This window comes from Oncorhynchus clarkii, chromosome 3 (genome assembly GCF_045791955.1).
Source record: "Oncorhynchus clarkii lewisi isolate Uvic-CL-2024 chromosome 3, UVic_Ocla_1.0, whole genome shotgun sequence".
In the NCBI taxonomy this organism is placed as follows: domain Eukaryota; kingdom Metazoa; phylum Chordata; class Actinopteri; order Salmoniformes; family Salmonidae; genus Oncorhynchus; species Oncorhynchus clarkii.
Window position 1 is genome coordinate 65,691,887 of NC_092149.1, and position 19,408 is coordinate 65,711,294.

Here is a 19,408-nt window from a genome sequence, read left to right on the forward strand (position 1 = left end):
CAAGAACTGCTGATGTGCTGAACTGTAAATAAGTAATGTGTTTTAAGGCTGCTAGTGGTTAGCTAGTAGTGGTAAGCCAGGAGTGTAAAAAGGGCTATGCTAAAAGCCTGTGAGCTGTATAAGTAAAAATATTTTCAGCTGATACAGAATAAAGAAATCACAGGATATGATCAGATGATAAGTTGGCTTTATTCAGAGTGACGGTATGATGTGGGTCTTAACTGTCTTATGTGGACAGTGACTTCACTCCTGCTCACCTAGCGCTCCTCTTTACGTCGCATTTCCCAACACTTTTCTGACATGGGATATTATATTGGGATATTTAGTTGGAAGGATGAAAAACAAATTGACTGTTTAACAGCAACCTAATTCTGCAGTCTAAGAGAGAGTGTGAGAGAGTACTAGAGAGAGTAATAGAGAGAGAGAGTGACCCTAGTCTTTTTTCCAGTGTTAGGTAAAACCAGGACTGGACTCGGGAACCAGACTAACCCTAACCCCCCAGATCAAGACAGAAGTGTCTGCTCTGATCCTGACACACAACCTCAGACCATTACAAACTTAACCCAGCCCCTTATGTAACTGTCCAGGAGAGGAACCATATTCGCCCCGCCTAGATGCGTGCAATCAGGGGACCAGGACCTAGTTTACAGTAACACTGGCCAAGTTAAACAGAGGTAGCAGGCTAGCTGTAACAGCACTGTGGTTTTGATAGAGAGAAATAGACTGGGCGTGATCACTCACAGACAACAACCCTTACACAGGCGCCCGACAAACATTTGCACGAAAAGCACAAGAAAATTGTTCTGCTATACAGTCGGATGGACATGACTGATTTGTTCACACCTCGTTATGAAATTTAACATGGGGCATGTGGAGTATGGATGGTTTAAATATCAGTGCACATAGCTGGTCATGATATGCAGGGAGGACAGCAAGCAGTACAGCTATATAAGCACCTGTGGAGTAAATGGTAAGCCTACACAAACAATAGCCTACAAGCAATTAAGAAAACAGGAACATATAAAGAAATGTATTCAATGACCATGAATAAAAGCTTGTATGAATCAAGTTATTCCTTTTCCTGCAGTCTTTGTAATGGTTAATGTGCTTCCTCCCGAGGTTGAGGTACTGTAAGTCTGCATCCCAAATAGCACCAAATTCCATATATAGTGCACTGCCTTTGAACAGAGCCCATAGGGTCAAAAGTAGTGCACTATATAGGGAATTGGGTTCCATTTGGGACGGAGCCATGTTCTGGTGGGGTTTAAAGGTTTAATCCAGATGGTCAAATCTGAAAGACCCACCTATGTAAGAACATCAAGCATTTCACTCATGGTTATCTTACGATGGGAAAGAATTTGTTCATCCACCCTTTTCAGAAGCCCTGCTGGTTTCAAGTCCAAGAGGGAAAAAAAAAAAGAGAGAGAGAGATAGAGTTAAGTTTCATTTATTAGCATAAAAGAACGTGTGAAAGAAAAAATAGCACAGATTTTTTTTTTAACTGGTAAAAACTGTGTGCCGATGAGGTTGGAAACCTAAAAGGGCCTATATGAAAACCACCACAAAACCCAATATACAAATAAGTACCAAAAAAAAGTTCTCAAATCAGTTAAACAGAGCATACTAATTATAAATGTATATTATACAGTGGCTTGCGAAAGTATTCACCCCCTTGGTATTTTTTCTATTTTGTTTCCTTACAACCTGGAATTAAAATAGATTTTTGGGGGGTTTGTATCATTTGATTTACACAACATGCCTACCACTTTGAAGATGCAACATATTTTTCTTGTGAAACAAACAAGAAATAAGACAAAAAAACTGAAAACTTGAGCGTGCATAACTATTCACCCCCCCCAAAGTCAATACTTTGTAGAGACACCTTTTGCAGCTGCAAGTCTCTTGGGGTATGTCTCTATAAGCTTGGCACATCTAGCCACTGGGGTTTTTGCCCGTTCTTCAAGGCAAAGCTGCTCCAGCTTCTTCAAGTTGGATGGGTTCCACTGGTGTACAGTAATCTTTAAGTCATACCACAGATTCTCAATTGGATTGAGGTCTGGGCTTTGACTAGGCCATTCCAAGACATTTAAATGTTTCCCCTTAAACCACTCGAGTGTTGCTTTAGCAGTATGCTTAGGGTCATTGTCCTGCTGGAAGGTGAACCTCTGTGCCACTGGAAGACTGAAACAGGTATCCCTCAAGAATTTCCCTGTATTTAGCGCCATCCATCATTCCTTCAAATCTGAGAAGTTTCTCAGCCCCTGCTGATAAAAAAAAATCCCCACAGCATGATGCTGACACCACCATGCTTCACTGTGGGGATAGTGTTCTCGGGGTGATGAGAGGTGTTGGGTTTGCACCAGACATAGCGTTTTCCTTGATGGCCAAAAAGCTAAATTTTAGTCTCATCTGACCAGAGTACCATCTTTCATATGTTTGGGGAGTCTCCCACATATGTTTTGGCAAACACCAAATGTGATTGCGTATTTTTTTCTTTAAGCAATGGCTTTTTTTCTGGCCATTCTTCCGTAAAGCCCAGCTCCGTAAAGCCCAGCTCTATGGACAGATACTCCAATCTCTGCTGTGGCGCTTTGCAGCTCCTTCAGGGTTATCTGTTGCCTCTCTGATTAATGCCCTCCTTGCCTGGTCTGTGAGTTTTGGTGGGCGGCCCTCTCTTGGCAGGTTTGTTGTGGTGCCATATTCTTTCCATTTTTAATAATGAACTTAATGGTGCACCTTGGGATGTTCAAAGTTTCTGATATTTTTTTGTAACACAACCCTGATCTGTACTTCTCCACAACTTTATCCCTGACCTGTTTGGAGAGCTCCTTGGTTTTCATGGTGCCGCTTGCTTGGTGGTGCCCCTTGCTTAGTGGTGTTGCAGCCTCTGGGGCTTTTCAGAACAGATGTGTATATACTGAGATCATGTGACACAGATTACCCACAGGTGGACTTTATTTAACTAATTATGTGACTATTGAAGGAAATTGGTTGCAAGAGATCTTATTTAGGGGATTCATAGAAAAGGGGGTGAAAACATATGCACACCACTTTTCAGTTTTTAATTTTTTTAAATTTTTTGAAACAAGATCATTTTTTCATTTCACTTCACCAATTTGGACTATTTTGTGTATGTCCATAACATGAAATCCAAATAAAAATCCATTTCAATTACAGGTTGTAATTCAACAAAATAGGAAAAATGCCAAGGGGGGATGAATACTTTTGCAAGGCACAGTATACTCAATATACAAGAACAAAAACATGCTTGATTATGTGTGTGTGTACATGTGAGAGTTAGGCTACATGGAGGAGACTACTGGGTAGTTTGGTTCACCAGGGTGACCTCTAGTCTATGTTTGAAGTTATTGAAGGATGATGATGTTTTGGTAATGTGAAGATAGGAATTCCAGAGTATGGAACCTCTGTATCTGATGGGGAATTGACTGTGTGAGGTGCGGCAGTGGTTATCACAGTGTCTTGTATTGTATGCATGGATTTGGGAATTAACCTAGAATATTCTATTGAAGGGTTTAGGTAGGCTGTCTGAGAGGTGGGGGAGAGAGTAATAAAGAGATATCGTAAGGGAGAGAGAAGACAGTAATAAAGAGAGTAAGAGAGAGAAACTAATAGTGAAAGAGATCGAGAGAGTGAAATAGAGAAACAAAGACAGCGAGAGAAACGAGAGAGAGAGAAAGAAAGAAGAGAGAGCAAGAAACTAAGAGAAATAGAGAGAGAGAAAGAAAGAGAGTGAGTAAGAGATAGAGACAGTAATATAGAGAGACAGTAAGAGAGAGCAAGAGAGAAAGAGTGAGAGAGACTATTTGCACACAATATTTTGGACATTTGTGGGTGTAATGTTTACTGTTCATTTTTATTGTTTATGTAACTTTTGTTTATTATCTACTTCACTTGCTTTTGCAATGTTAACATGTATGTTTACCATGCCAAAAAAGCCCTTAACTTGAAAAATTGAATTGAGAGAAAGAGAGAGTAAGAAAGAGAGAAAGCGAGAGAGGCACCTCATGTTCTCTCATTCTAACACTGCAGCAACACCACAGAACGAGCCAATACCGACCTCGCTTTTGGCAACTATAATAACAAGGTCAGATTTTAAAACAAAACAAAACCCGCCAAATTGCTGTACATTACATAACCAATTGAGACCTCTCTCTATCCAAACAATGATAATGTAACTGTGGTACAACAGAACAGACAGGCCCAGACAGGTTGTCTCCCAAACAGCACTTTATTCCCTATACCCCATAGGGTTCTTGTCAAAAGTAGTGCACCATATAGGGAATAGGGTGCCATTTGGAAAACACCCCCGGTGTCCACGAGCACAACCCTTATATAACATCATGGTGTTAACACACACCAACTTCACCCGACACAACTCCTCTCATTCAACCACACTGACCAAAGGTAAAACAAATCCATTTAAAAAAAAGCTATTGGATATGACCTACAACCAGGACACTATTCATTGGGAAGAGCCCCTGATCTTCTGATTGGAGGACCCTTCATAATATCACAGGAAGTGGTGACTTGGTGCTTGGTCTCAAGAGCAGCTCTCTCAAATTTGGGTTCCGGCCTTTTCTCTTTTTCATTGTCCAAAAATGTGGGTGAGCCCGGTTAACACCCTACCACGAAACACATTATGGAACTTCCTGTCTGTTCAATCTGGAAAAGAGTTCAAATGAAGATCAGGAGGGACAAGTGAAAGGGGGGGGAGAAGAAAGAGAGAGAGAGAGAGAAAGAGAGAGAGAAAGAGAGAGAAAGAGAGAGAGAAAGAGAGAGAGAGAGAGAGAGAGAGAGAGAGAGAGAGAGAGAGAGATGGTGTTTTGTGATGAAGTGACAACACCTTTGGTTACAGGAATTATACCCTTAAATTCCCCTGCTTATATAAATTAACACATGCATGATTCACAGACTCTATAATGTGAGGACAGAGGATAATAATTATATTAGTTGTGAAGATGACTTTATCGTCCAGTGTACACACTACTGAGACTCCTGTATTTTTTCTACCCGAGAGTCAGACCACGCTACTGCAGCCAGGAATGACTTGTCAGACTACATCATTAAACAGTTACATGAACAGGGGAAGGAGGTTAAGATTACTTCACAAATCAAAACGTGTTCTCTCTTTTAAAGGGTTAGATGTATTCCCATTTGACTCAAATAAGGAGTGTTCCCACACAGAGCACAGGTCAGTAACAGGATAACGATGCAGAAATGTTAGAGATTTAGAAGATGTTTCAAATGTATTTATATTTTACTGCAAAGATATGGCACTACTGAGAGTGGCATACAGCTTCTGGATTCTCCCACGAGAAACTGTTAATCATTCCTTTACCTCTCAGACCTCTATACTGCCTTAGCTGTCTGACGTTAATAGTAGTCACAGTCAGTAAGGCACTATAAAGGCAGGTAGATGAGGTAAAGAAAACGGCAATCATCTGGCTGTTAGTGTAATAAGCAGTAACCAATCCTTTACTACAACATTTCCGTAACATAGACAACCTATCTAAATGAGAAAGTGTGTCATTCTTGAAACCTGCTGTATTTGACACTTCAGTTTCAGAATTTCATTTACTTCATCCATGACCAGTAATACATATATCTTGCCATAAAAGACAGCATTAACCATTGAGACCACCGTGACCCTATGTCGACCAGCCTAGCTGACCTTCTACTGATATCACCAGTCTGATAGTCTGATCTAAAGTGTTATCAAACTATAAACTGGCACCTCCCAGCCAAACCAGGCCGTACATCCTCCAACAAAGGGTGTATCCAAAATAGCTCCCTATCCACTATAGAGTGCACAACTTTTGACCAGAGCTCTAATGGTCCTGGTCAAAAGTAGTGTACTATTTATGAAATAGGTTGCCATTTCAGACGCAGTCCTATTCTCCTAGACTGGAGGACAGGGTGGCTCCGTGCCAAAGCATGAGATCACCTCAAAACATAGCAGAAACTTATTAGGAAAGACCTGGGCATCAGTTTCACTAGGCCATAACTACAAGATGTGATCCCTATGGCAGCTCTGGGTTGGGTCCCAAATGTCACCCTATTCCCATAGGTCTCTGGTCAAAAGTACTGCACTATGCAGGGAATAGGTAGCCATTTGGGATCCAGACCTGGGCTCTGGGTTCTGACTGAGAAAGAGAGGATCATTACAGATGAGAAGTTTGGACTGGAAAGGAGAGACATGGTGTGCAAAAGTCTGGGGTAAGGTTTAAGGTTTCAGCTTACTGAACTAAACCAACCCCCATCACCACCACTACTATTTACGTAGTCTTCTTTGTGGTTTGTTGAGAGAAAGAAAGGAGAAACACCCAGCTCCTACTGGAATACTGTGTATTTGCATCCCAAATGGCACCCTATTCTATTATACAGGAGTTCTCAAACTTCTTGGATCCAGTGACACATTTTGTGATTGCAAATATATCAGGGACCCCCTCGTTATCAGAACACAAATAAAAATAGTTTACAAGGAGTTTTACTATGATGTCTGCCGATACCATTTACAAGGCCAGCCTCTTGGCATCGGAGTGAATTCTGTCATGGGGCAGAGAGATTTAAAGCAAATTTCAGAACTTTTACGCATTTTGCCATGAGGCAGAGCAAACTTTTCGGTTTTAAAGCTTAAATTACACTGCATTTATGTAAAAATATATATTTTTTGAAAAATGTATAATTGGTGGAGTACTGTTCATACCAATATCCCTGTGAGCCCCACAAGCCCATGTTGCCCAGGGTTAAGAACATAAATTGTACATGAATATTATTACATTGTTTTACACACTTTAATCTATTAGTAATATTCATTAAAAAAGAAGTGCAAAAAAATGTATAAGAATAATAAATCTGACCGTAGACCACCTGCAGTAACTCTGCGGACCCCACTTTGATAACCCCTGCCCCAATCAGTGCACTACTTTGGTCAAAACTAGTGCACTACATAGAGAGTAGGGTGCCATTTGAAATTCAGACTGTTCTCTTCCCTTGGACTGGACAGGAAGTGGATAATCAGTGAGAACGGGAAGAGCAGGGATCAACTTCCGGTTGAATGCCGGGGAAAGAAAGAAATTCTGGCTAAACCACGCCCATCATGAAAAACATTCTGGGTAAACATTACACAAGACTGCTGCCTGAGTCAATCAAACTTGCCTCATCACTGATTACTGTATGCATTAAATCATTCAGATCAATGCAGAAACAAAGTGCTCCTTTTTCTTTATTTTCTTGAATAGTCACCAGTTGAAGTGTCCTGGGGTCAGTTGGGGTCACTCAGTCAAGCACCTGATTCATTTTTTCTACTGTATGCATTATCTTTGTTCATTAGCTACTACACTCACACACACACAGTATTGAAATGACAAACTGATGGGGAGCCTATAAGGTTCTCTACAGCCAAAAACATTTCTGATTTTATTTGACCAAGGGGAAAAACTAGGTATGTTTATATGCTACTGCTACTGCATAAGAGTATGACGAGTATGAAGTAAGAGGTGCAGTACATTTGCAACGAAGCTGAGAGATGGCTAATGACGAACTCTGAAGTCTACGGCAAATGCAGTGCAGAGAAAGCTTGTGGTTATCCTCCAGGCTATATTATGCCACAGTGACACCTACTGGACAAAATTGTTAATTGAACCTATGATTTAAGCCGGTGGTTCTTAAACCTCTCCTCGGAGACCCAATGTAGTTGAACTATTCCAGAACTAGCACACCTGATTTAACTAGTCAACAAATGATCAAGCCCATGACTAGGTGAATGAGGCGAGCTAGTTCAGGGCTACAACAAAATTGTGAAATGTCTGGGGATCCCCAAGAAGAGGTTTGAGAACCACTGATCTAGGCTAAAAAAGAACAACTCGTCACACCACCACTGTGCTACTCCTGGCACTAAAGTCCCTTCTGTCAGTGCTACACACACACTTCTGTCAGTTCACTATACACTACAGTCCAGGAGATTTTGTCAAGCAGAACACATCAGCAGGCCTACTGTAGGCTATTCCATGTACACACCTGGGTTGAGGTGGGAAAACGTCCCGATAACGAAGTCCAGCGTTGAGACAGCCAGCACGGCCAGTAGTATCAGCTGGAGACGGACGATCCATTTGACCCCGGCGAGGTTAATACCCAAAAGGCCGAGCAGGACAGCCACAGACATCCCTCTAACGGCCCACTCACTCTGCAGGCTCAGGAGCTGAGCAATAGACTCTGAGAACCCTGTGATATACATGGCTCCAGCCACACACTGTTGAAATCAAAACACACACAGAAGACATACATGAGATCTTGTATGTAAACATATTGATTCTTCTTTTATTTATTTAGCTGTATGATCTGTGTTTTAAAAGGTGAGTTGACTGAAGGTAAGTTGTCCTTTACCACAATGCAAAGGGTTGCAGGAGGATGAAGGGGGAATGAAAACATGTACACACACATGGTGTTTCTCACCTGGCCGAAAACATACAGGAGCCCCACGGTCCCACCTACTCTTCCTCCCAGGACAGTAGAGATCATGGAGTAAACTCCACCACTACCGACCCCACAGCGCTCGCAGACGCCGATGCCTGACATCACTGTTACCAGGGCAACGATAACCACCACGGATACCAGGAGCATACCTAGCAATACACCTAGGTTCCCCTTACATCATCAAGAGAAAAAACAAAAAGAAAGTCATACAATATATGGAACAGGTCCTTGTATGTCTAGATCAGCCCAGCACTAACACTACCTATTCAACAAATAATTGAATCGCTATGCCCTTGACTAGTTGAATCAGGTGTTTTAGTGCTGGGCTATAGAACCAACATGTGCACACCGTAGGGCAGAACTACTCAAGTACTATTTCAGAAGGTCCAGTCACACAAATTTCCTAGGTGGCAAATGTCCGAATGGATATTGTCATTTATCGGCATAGTAACAAACCCCCAAATCGCAACCCATGCAAACCCAAACTGTTAAAACTGTTCACACCCCTCTTGATGGAGTAGAGAAAGTTTTCCAGTTTTAATGCTCATTCCCTACAATTCTACAAAATGTGGCAGATAGAAATTTTGCCATGTCCTGTGAGTACATATGATACCAGGGGTTGAAGCCCGACATTTCTATTATACACTTTGGGGGGGGGGGGGTCAGGACCAGCAGTCTATATTGAGACTATTGACCCGGCTCTGGGTTCGGATCCAGCCTGTGGTCCGCCTGTTCAGTATGCAGACCCCTAGGTGAGCAAACTCATGCCTACAGCTACCTTCCCTGGGACTACAGCTGAAAACTAGCTAGCTGGCCAAATCTGGTAAATTTACAGAAATGTTGATAGATGTGCATTGTCCCTGTCAAATAAATGTATTGAATGAAATTAAATTAAATTCAAACTCACCACCAGCCACCCAGTGCGGAGGAACAACACCACACCAAAGATGTTGATCATACAGGTAGTAAAGACTCCGTCCCACGTCCCAAACAGGACAGGCTCCCACACAAACAGCTTCACCCTCCACCATGGCTGAGAGAGATGCTGCGACCCCTGCAGTTTAGAATAGACGACATTTCCCGATTTTTACCAGACCTGCACAACTTTTATAGTCTGGTCCAGTAGGGATTTTAGCATGTAAATCTTGGTGGGGCAAAAAATATATATATATTGTTTTTGACGCATGCCAGCAAAGCCACTACACAACACTAAACAATCAATGAATTGCACTATAACAGTGACAAACGGTGCCCACAAACTGTTAGGGCCTACATAAAGCTGTCCCAATAGCAGAGCTTTCTTTTCAGCACCATGGAGTGAATCCTTACCATTGCAAAACCTGGCTAACAGCAGGGCCTTGTCTGGCAGCGAAACAATTAATTCAGCCTCATTTACTGACTTAAAAAAACGTGGTTTCTACTGACAATTGAGATGTACAAACTATGATTAAGACAATGAGCGAGCTAGGACGAACATAGTCAATATAACTATTTTTCAGCACTTTTTAAATGTACAGTGACATAATTCATAACATGGGCTGTTCTTGCAGTATTCTCCCTGTACACCAAGTCAGACCTGTAGGATAAATAAAGGCGGCATATAAGCAGACAATAAAAGCTCTTACAATATTAGATTGTTACATTTCTCTAAAACAGGCTATAGGCTACATGTGCACCACCAAGTCAAAACAGTAGGCAAAAGGATGAGGGGGAATGGGAACTAATTATTAGGGTGAGGGACATGGGCTATTAACAGCTTACTACACAACTTACACTTAGTATTACTTCCTTAGCTACGGTATACATATCTCCCTGGCATATTGCATCATTATTGCAGCAGCATACAATACATGCTGTGCTCACTTGACAAGGATGGTGGCGCGACGGTCCTTGTGGGAAAATTTTGTCATCAAACTTTGACATCAAAGTCTGGCATTCTCTGGATTTTTCTGGCACTTTCAAGACGACTGGGAACTTGGAAAAAACAAGATTGAATCATGACGTCAGTGATCTTCAGGTCGGAGCACTAGAAATAGGCCCGACTTGGAATTCTGAGTTGTTTTTTACGACTTCCCAGTTGTATTAAACTCACTGAAGTTTGGGATTTCCCAGTTCAGAGTTTCCAGTTGTTTTGAACGCGGCAGAAGTCATGCTGGATTGACAGCATGGTCAATGCATTCAACCTTTTCTGGCCCATGTTGTTGAATGTATTTCCAAGATGGCGTAGCAGTCAGACGTCTTTGTCTTGTCCCATGTATCTTTTTGTAGCTTTTTCTTCGCATTCTTTTTAATATTTTTCCTAAACCTCAACTTCAAAATACTCTCCTGTAATCCGCCTCACCCAATGTGGTGTGCATCTGAGGCTAGCTAGCTAACCAGCTATCAGTCAGCTAACCTTTAGCTCGGAAAGCTCTCACCAGTTCGTTCAACGCGTTTCAAACCAGAGCATACCGGACCTATTTTTCTCTCCATATCCCCGGATTCCTATAGCAAACTCTGAACCCTTTCATCTGGATCATGGCAGCTAGCTAACCACAACCCGGGATGACTACTCCTGGCTAATGTTTCCGTCCCGTAGCAAGCACCAACTAGCATGGGGCTAGCCCATGCTAGACACATCTCCCAGTTAGGGCTCCTGGGCTACTCACTCCTGAAGCCCACTCCTCGGCTACAATATCCGGACCCCTTCTAGTGCCGGTACGGTGCACGACTGGAATACCGACATAATCTGCCCAAGGATCCCAACAGGCCCCTCAGGTGCGACGTCCCCTGAAGGCCCATTATGCTAACCGCAGCCTGCTAGCTATCTGTAGCATATTGGACTGCTACTGATCCACCGGCCAGTTTCTTGGTCCACTATACCCATTTTGCCAATTGGACTTGGACCCCTCTGCTACTTGGAACCCTACTAATTCCACGACTGGTCTATCGACGTCACCGCACGAGGCGGCAAAAACAGACTTTTCCCCCATCGCGACGTCCCTCTAAGTCCCTTATGCTAGCTTGCTAGCCCCGGCCTGCTAACTGTCTGAATCGCTGTGTCCCCAGCCAGCCCAACCACTCACTGGACCCATACGATCACTAGGCTACGCATGCTTCTCCCTAATATCAATATGCCTTGTCCATTACTGTCCTGGTTAGTGATTACGGTCTTATTTCACTGTAGAGCCTATAGCACTGCTCAATATGCCTTAACCAACCATGTTGTTCCACCTTCCACATATGCGATGACATCACTTGGTTTAAACGTCTCTAGACACTTTATCTCTCCCTTCATCACTCAATGCCTAGGTTTACCTCCAATGTACTCCCTTCCTACCATACCTTTGTCTGTACATTATGCCTTGAATCTATGCTATCGTGCCCAGAAACCTGCTCCCTTCGCTCTCTGTTCTGAACGTGCTAGACGCCCAGTTCTTATAGCTTTTAGCCGTAACCCTCTCCTACTTCTCCTCTGGTGATGTAGAGGTTAATCCAGGACCTGCAGTGCCTAGCTCCACTCCCACTCCCCAGGTGCTCTCATTTGTTGACTTCTGTAACCGTAAAAGCCTTGGTTTCATGCATGTTAACATTAGAAGCCTACTCCCTAAGTTTGCTTTATTCACTGCTTTAGCACATTCTGCCCACCCAGATGTCTTAGTCGTGTCTGAATCCTGGCTTAGGAAAACCACCAAAAACTCTGAAATTTCCATCCCTAACTATGACATTTTCCGCCAAGATAGAACTGCCAAAGGGGGCAGTGTTGCAATCTACTGCAGAGATAGTAAGATAGAACTCTGCCGGCTTTCAGGTCTGTACCAAAAAAAATTGAGCTTCTACTTCCAGAAATTCACCTTTCCAGAAACAAGTCTCTCACCGTTGCCGCTTGCGATAGACCCCCCCTCTGCCCCCAGCTGTGCCCTGGACACCATATGTGAATTGATTGCCCCCCATCTATCTTCTGAGCTTGTGCTGCTAGGTGACCTAAACTGGGACATGCTTAATACCCCGGCCATCCTACAATCTAAGCTTGTTGCCCTCAATCTCACACAAATTATCAATGAACCTACCAGGTACAACCCCAAATCCGTAAACATGGGAACCCTCATAGATATCATCCTAACTAACTCGCCCTCCAAATACACCTCTGCTGTTTTCAACCAAGATCTCAGCGATCTGTGCCTAATTTTTTCCTGCATCCCTAATGGGTCTGCGGTCAAACGACCACCCCTCATCACTGTAAAACACTTCTGCGAACAGGCCTTTCTAAGTGACCTGGCAGGGGGATCCTGGAATGACATTGACCTCAAGGCTTAATAAACACCTGCTGCACTCTGCTCGTGAATCTACACCTTTTTCTCCTTGATTATTCATTACAAGCCAACTACATATCTCAACTTTCCAAATATTAGGCACGTTGCTTATATTTCCAACAGGAGTATAGCCTATCTGGGTGGCAGGAAAATAAACCACGGGGAAAAGCGTCCTCCATTTGCTATTTAAGTGCATAGATGACATGTATTTTGTTCCCGCTGCCCCTGTTTCGATACAGGTGCGTGATAATGGATAATATTATTTAGTTTATGTAGACAAAATTAAATCAAGAATAGTCTGATCGGTGACAATATTAGCCTATCACTTGTGAATGATATATTTTCACTTTTGAATGATGCCCAGCATAACAATGCCTTTTTGTGACTTGTTCGAATCATTGTCGCACACCTCATATAGCCTAGCGCATAGGCCTATGTTTTAATAAGGTTTGTATCGTAACTAAAGTGGTGAAATAACTACTTATAATTAAGCACATTCTGCTAATGGAACATTCACACTTCTAACCTACTACCATGTGCACATTGCTGCCCTTATAATGTGAAGAAATAGCCTAATAGCCTAATCAACATTTTAAGCTAAATGTTCTGCTCTGTTGCGTCAGCCAAATTTAATAAAAACGTTTTTTTGATGCTAGTGGTTGTATTAATTTGGGATCTACCGCATGCCCCAACTGTCCCAGACAATATTTGTAATATTTATTTCTCACACAGAATAGGTCAACTTTTGTACTATGGAGGATATTAGATTGACATAGGATAGAGCTTTTGCTGTTCATTAGGCCTACTCATCTTGTTGGCTGACGAAAAGTTAATGTGGACAGTTCTTCCAATATCTTCAATATGCACCTCGTAATTGGATAAGGACGCACGCAGTTGCATCCCGATGTGTCTGTCTTCACTTGTAGCCTGTGAGAAAGACCCGATCATGTGACGGAGAGCAGTGTGATAGAGAGACGCTTCGGATTGCATAGCACACTCAGGGAGAACGTCACAACGCAGCATTCCGATTGCAAAAGGCATGGATTTGTTAGGGTGCATTACTGCCAAAGGGGATGCCATCGTGAAATTCTAGGAATTATCAAGTGCTTGTCAAATTGTGAATGAGAGACTGTTAGAGTGTGTACAGCCTGCGCAAAAAAAACAAAGCAGAAATCATGCCTTTCAAGCAACTTTATTCAAATAATCATTAGAGTTGCATCATGCAGCCTTACAATGTATTAAAAATCAAAACATATAGCCCAAAAATTGTAGAAGAACTAAAGTTAAATTAATAAATTAAGCATAAAGGAGTACCTATTTCTTTGTAAACCGCTCAACACAGAATAGCCGCATTCCCTCAAATCGTTTGGAGAAAATATTTATTTAATTCAGCTTTGTTCAATTGTATTCTCCATCAAACAGGCAAAGCGTCAATACAGGACTAAGATTGAATCGTACTACACCGGCTCCAATGCTCGTCGGATGTGGCAGTGTTTCTAAACTAATACAGTCTACAAAGGGAAGCACAGCCACGAGCTGCCCAGTGACACAAACCCACCAAACGAGCTATATTACTTCTATGTCCGCTTCGAGATGAGGAACACTGAAACATGCATGAGAGCACCAGCTGTTCCGGCAAACTGTGTGATCACGCTCTCCGTAGCCGATGTGAGTAAGACCTTTAAACAGGTCAACATTCACAAGGCCGCACGGCCAGACGAATTACCAGGACGTGTACCTCGAGCATGCGCTGACCAACTGGCAAGTGACATCACTGACATTTTCAACCTCTCATAAACTGGATCTGTAATACCAGCATGTTTAAAGCAGACCACCATAGTCCCTGGGCCCAAGAAAACTAAGGTAACCTGCCTAAATGACTACCGTCTGTAACCATGAATTGCTTTGAAAGGCTGATAATGGCTCACATCAACAACATTATCCAAGAAATACTAGACATTGGCCAATGAGCACCATTACAGTGCCAGTAGAATTTGCCAGTAGATTGTCAACGTGATTCATGATGATAGCAAATTTCAATTTACAAAAACAAACTGCACTTTCGTCTTTTGAGCTTCTAGTCATGAAATCTATGCAGCCTACTCAATCACTTTTTATAGCTACTGTTTACAGGCCTCCTGGGCCATACACAGCATTCCTCACTGAGTTCCCTGAATTCCTATCGGACCTTGTAGTCATGGCAGATAATATTCACATTTTTGGTGACTTTAATATTCACATGGAAAAGTCCACAGACCCACTCCAAAAGGCTTTCAAAAACATAATCGACTCAGTGGGTTTTGTCCAACATGTCTCTGGACCTACTCACTGCCACAGTCATACTCTGAACCTAAATATTTTGGATCTTAATGTTTTTCCTCATAATCCTCGACTATCGGACAACCAATTTATTACGTTTGCAATCACAACAAATAATCTGCTTAGACGCCAACCAAGGATCATCAAAAGCTGTGCTTTGAATTGTCCAACAACCCAAATATTCCTAGATGCCCTTCCAGACTCCCTCCACGTACCCAAGGATGTCGTACTACAAAAATCGGTTAACCACCTGGAATTAAATTTAACCTTGAGTAATACCCTAGATGCAGTCAAAAAACATTTGTCAAAAAAAAACTAGCTCCCTGGCATACAGAAAATACCTGAGCCCTGAAGCAAGCTTCCAGAAAATTGGAAAGGAAATGGCGCTCCACCAAACTAGAAGTCTTCTGACTAGCTTGGAAAGACAGTACCGTGCAGTATCGAAGAGCCCTCACTGCTGCTCAATCATCCTATTTTTCCAACTTAATTGAAGAGAATAAGAACAATCCAAAATGTATTTTTGATTCGGCCACGAAGCTAACTAAAAAACATTCCCCAAGAGAGGATGGCTTTCACTTCTACAGTGATAAATTCATGAACTTTATGACAAAAAGATCATGATCATTAGAAAGCAAATTACGAACTCCTCTTTCAATCTGCATATTTCTCCAAAGCTCAGTTGTCCTGACTGCACAACACTGCTAGGACCTAGGATCAAGGGAGACACAAGTTTAAAAAATAATCCTATATCTCTTGACAAATTCATGAAAATAATAATGGCCTCTAAACCTTCAAGCTGCATACTTGACCCTATTCCAAGTAAACTACTAAAAGAGTCCTGTGCTTGGCCCTCCTATGTTGAACATAATAAACAGCTCCCTATCCACCGGATGTGTACCAAACTCACCAAAAGTTGCAGTAATAAAGACTCCCTTGAAAAAGTCAAACCTTGACCCAGAAAATATTTTTAAAAACTATTGGCCTACATCGAAACTCCCATTCCTCTCAAACACTTTAGGAAAAGCTATTGCACAGCAACTCACTGAAGACAAACAATGTATACGAAACGCTTCAGTCTGATTTTAGACCCCATCATAGCACTGAGACTGTACTCGTGAAGGTGGTAAATTACCTTTTAATGGTGTCAGACCAAGGCTCTGCATCTGTCCTCGTGCTCCTAGACCTTAGTGCTGCTTTTGACACCATCGATCATTACATTCTTTTGGAGAGATTGGAAACCAAATTGGTCTAAACCGTCAAGTTCTGGCCTGGTTTAGATCTTATCTGTTGGAAAGATATCAGTTTGTCTCTGTGGATGGTTTGTCCTCTGACAAATCAACTGTAAGTTTCACTGCTATGCGGATGACACACAGCTGTACATTTTGATGAAACATGGTGAAGCCCCAAAATTGCCCTCCCTAGAAGCCTGTGTTTCAGACATAAGGAAGTGGATGGCTGCAAATGTTTCACTTTTAAACTCAGACAAAGCAGAGATGCTAGTTCTAGGTCCCAAGAAACAAAGATATCTTCTGACAATTAATCTTGATGGTTGTACAGTCGTCTCAAATAAAACTGAAGGACCTTGGCATTACTGTGGACCCTGATCTCTCTTTCGACAAACATATCAAGACTATTTCAAGGACAGCTTTTTTCCATCTTTGTAACATTCAAAAATAAGAAACTTTCTTTCCAAAAATGTGGCAGAAAAGTTCATCCATGTTTTTGTCACTTCCAGATTAGACTACTTCAATGCTCTACTTTCCAGCTACCTGGATAAAGCACTAAATACACTTCAGTTAGTGCTAAACACGGCTGCTAGAATCTTGACTAGATCCCAAAAATGTGATCATATTACACTGGCTTCCTGTAAAGGCTAGGGCTGGTTTCAAGTTTTTTTTGCTAACCTACAAAGCATTATATGGGCTTACTCCTACCTATCTCTCCGATTTGATCTTGCCATACATACCTACACGTACGCTACTGTCCCAAACAGCTGGAGGAAGGGCATTCTCCTATAGAGCTCCATTTTTATGGAATGGTCTGCCTATCCTTGTGAGAGACACAGATTCGGTCTGGGACCATGCCTCAGGACTACCTGGCCTGATGACTCCTTGCTGTCCCCAGTCCACCTGGTCGTGCTGCTGCTCCAGTTTCAACTGTTCTGCCTGCAGCTATGGAACCCTAACCTGTTCACCGGACATGCTACCTTGTCTCGGACCTGCTGTTTTAAACTCTCTCTCTCTCTCTCTACAGCACCTGCTGTTTCTAACTCTGAATGCACAGCTATGAAAAGCCAACTGACATGTACTCCTGAGGTGCTGACCTGTTGCACCCTCTACAACCACTGTGATCATTATTATTTGACCCTGCTGGTCATCTATGAACATTTGAACATCTTGACCATGTACTGTTATAATCTCAACCCGGCACAGCCAGAAGAGGACTGGCCACCCCTCAGAGCCTGGTTCCTCTCTAGGTTTCTTCCTAGGTTCCTGCCTTTCTATGGAGTTTTTCCAAGCCACCGTGCTCCTACATCTGCATTGGTTGCTATTTGGGGTTTTAGGATGGGTTTCTGTATAGAACTTTGTGACATCGGCTAATATTAAAAGGGCTTTATAAATAAATGTGATTGATTGAGCTAGGCTGAAACACCTGCATTTTGGAGCAGCCTTAAGAAAGCAAAAAAGAGACCATGTTCGCATACGGCTTTATTAACTGGGTCGCCACTGGTCTGGTCCCAGATCTGTTTGTTTTCTTTCCAACTCAACGCCATAACAATGACCATGAGATTTCACAAGACAGCACAAACATATCTTGGACCAGGCTCCCAACTATGTTATCAAAGACTTCCTCATACCCTCAGGGCAGGCAGCATTTGTGGCAACTGTTGACTTTCAGCAAGGTCTTGACTTGTAATGATAACCTACCTGAGCGTCCTCATGGAACAGATCCTGGACAGGTGTGGTTTTACTGCCGCTGGCCCTCCTAGACTCCCTAGCCTTCAGAAGTTCTGTCACATCCTCCACGTTAGACCTGTGGAGCATCCTGCCGAATGGCAACGCTTCCATAACCGCTTTGACCAAACCTTTGCCTGCACGCACTCTAGTTTAGTACCCTGGAGTGGATGGATACATAAAGTACACCAGAGTTTAAAACTGAGTGACTCACCTTGAAACAAGGTTAATGTGAATATCACTCCTGGTTAAAAGCATTGTATATTCATTAACCCCCAAAGTATACAAAATCAAAGGGCAATGAAATGCTTGGTTTTCAGACAAACTTCTATCTATAGGGCAGTGTCTCGGAAATAAGCTATAAAATTATGTATCCTTATTTGATGGGAAAAATCATTAGCTTATTTAAATGTGGAGATACAAAAGTAGCCTAATCATTGCCTTACCTTCCATAGAGCCAAATAGAGGTGTGACAACTAAACAGCCACCCGGATGCAGGCAGGTGTGATTATGCAACAGCACGAGCCTGACTTGCCTGGATCATGGTAGGGTAGTTGAATTCGACGAGAAAAAAAAATCGAATTACCGGTACATTCCTTGACATAAGATGTATTCACTGGGTCAACATGTAATTTAGTCTTTAAGGAAAACGATTCAATTTTCACGACATTAAATCACGTCCGTTATATTAAATGTGTTGGTTTTTTCTCTCACGATTATGCATATAGGCTATATTGCTGTCAATCGGGAATAGGAACAATTCAATAAACGCAGATCTAAAAAAAAAAAAAAAATCTCAACTCGTCCTTATTTCAGCAAATCTGATGTTGGATCAGTGAAAAATCAGCACAATGATGGTTATTTCTTTACCTACCTCAAAAATGAACTACCATCTCCACTGAAGTCCTCAAAAACAGCCTGTTCCAAATATCGAGTTTCTCATTCTAAAATATTAATACAATAAAAGTACATTAAAGATCATATAAATTATTAATGTTGTGATAAAAAAAATCCAACCGTATGTTTTGCCCTCACATTCTGTCTGCACCATAAGCGTAGTATTGCTACGTGTTCGACTAACGTCAGCAGGTAAATGTTTGTTTTGTCCAATGCCACTGAATAGGTGTGTTGCTCTGCTCCAAAAAAATACAGCTACGCCATTTGTTAGTTTTGGCCAACCTTCAAATGTGCATTTGGCAGCAATCCAACTGAAATACCAAGGCGAATTCACAAGTGTTAGACTATGTGTATTTTATATGCCCTATGATGGAAAAAAGCCTAATCAATTACCTTTAATTATTAGGTTTATATTACTAAGAAACTGCAGGCCTGCTGTACTGAGAATGT

The 19,408-nt window shown here is 42.1% G+C and overlaps 1 protein-coding gene across 2 annotated transcripts in view; it reads right to left on the bottom strand.

The window, feature by feature from the left end:
- Positions 1-19,129, bottom strand: part of LOC139401434 (solute carrier family 12 member 8) — a 28,233-nt gene extending 9,104 nt beyond the window's left edge. The window contains exons 1-5 of one of the 2 annotated variants that reach the window (XM_071145692.1): positions 18,936-19,129; positions 18,035-18,222; positions 9,404-9,550; positions 8,476-8,667; positions 8,041-8,272 (exon numbers count right to left, since the gene is read on the bottom strand). In XM_071145692.1, the coding sequence (XP_071001793.1) occupies positions 8,041-8,272; positions 8,476-8,667; positions 9,404-9,550; positions 18,035-18,175 (712 nt within the window). In that variant the 5' untranslated portion in view covers positions 18,176-18,222; positions 18,936-19,129. The remainder of the gene's footprint in view (positions 1-8,040; positions 8,273-8,475; positions 8,668-9,403; positions 9,551-18,034; positions 18,223-18,935) is intronic. The other variant, XM_071145693.1, reaches the window with a different exon arrangement.
- Between the last annotated feature and the right edge of the window lie 279 nt (positions 19,130-19,408).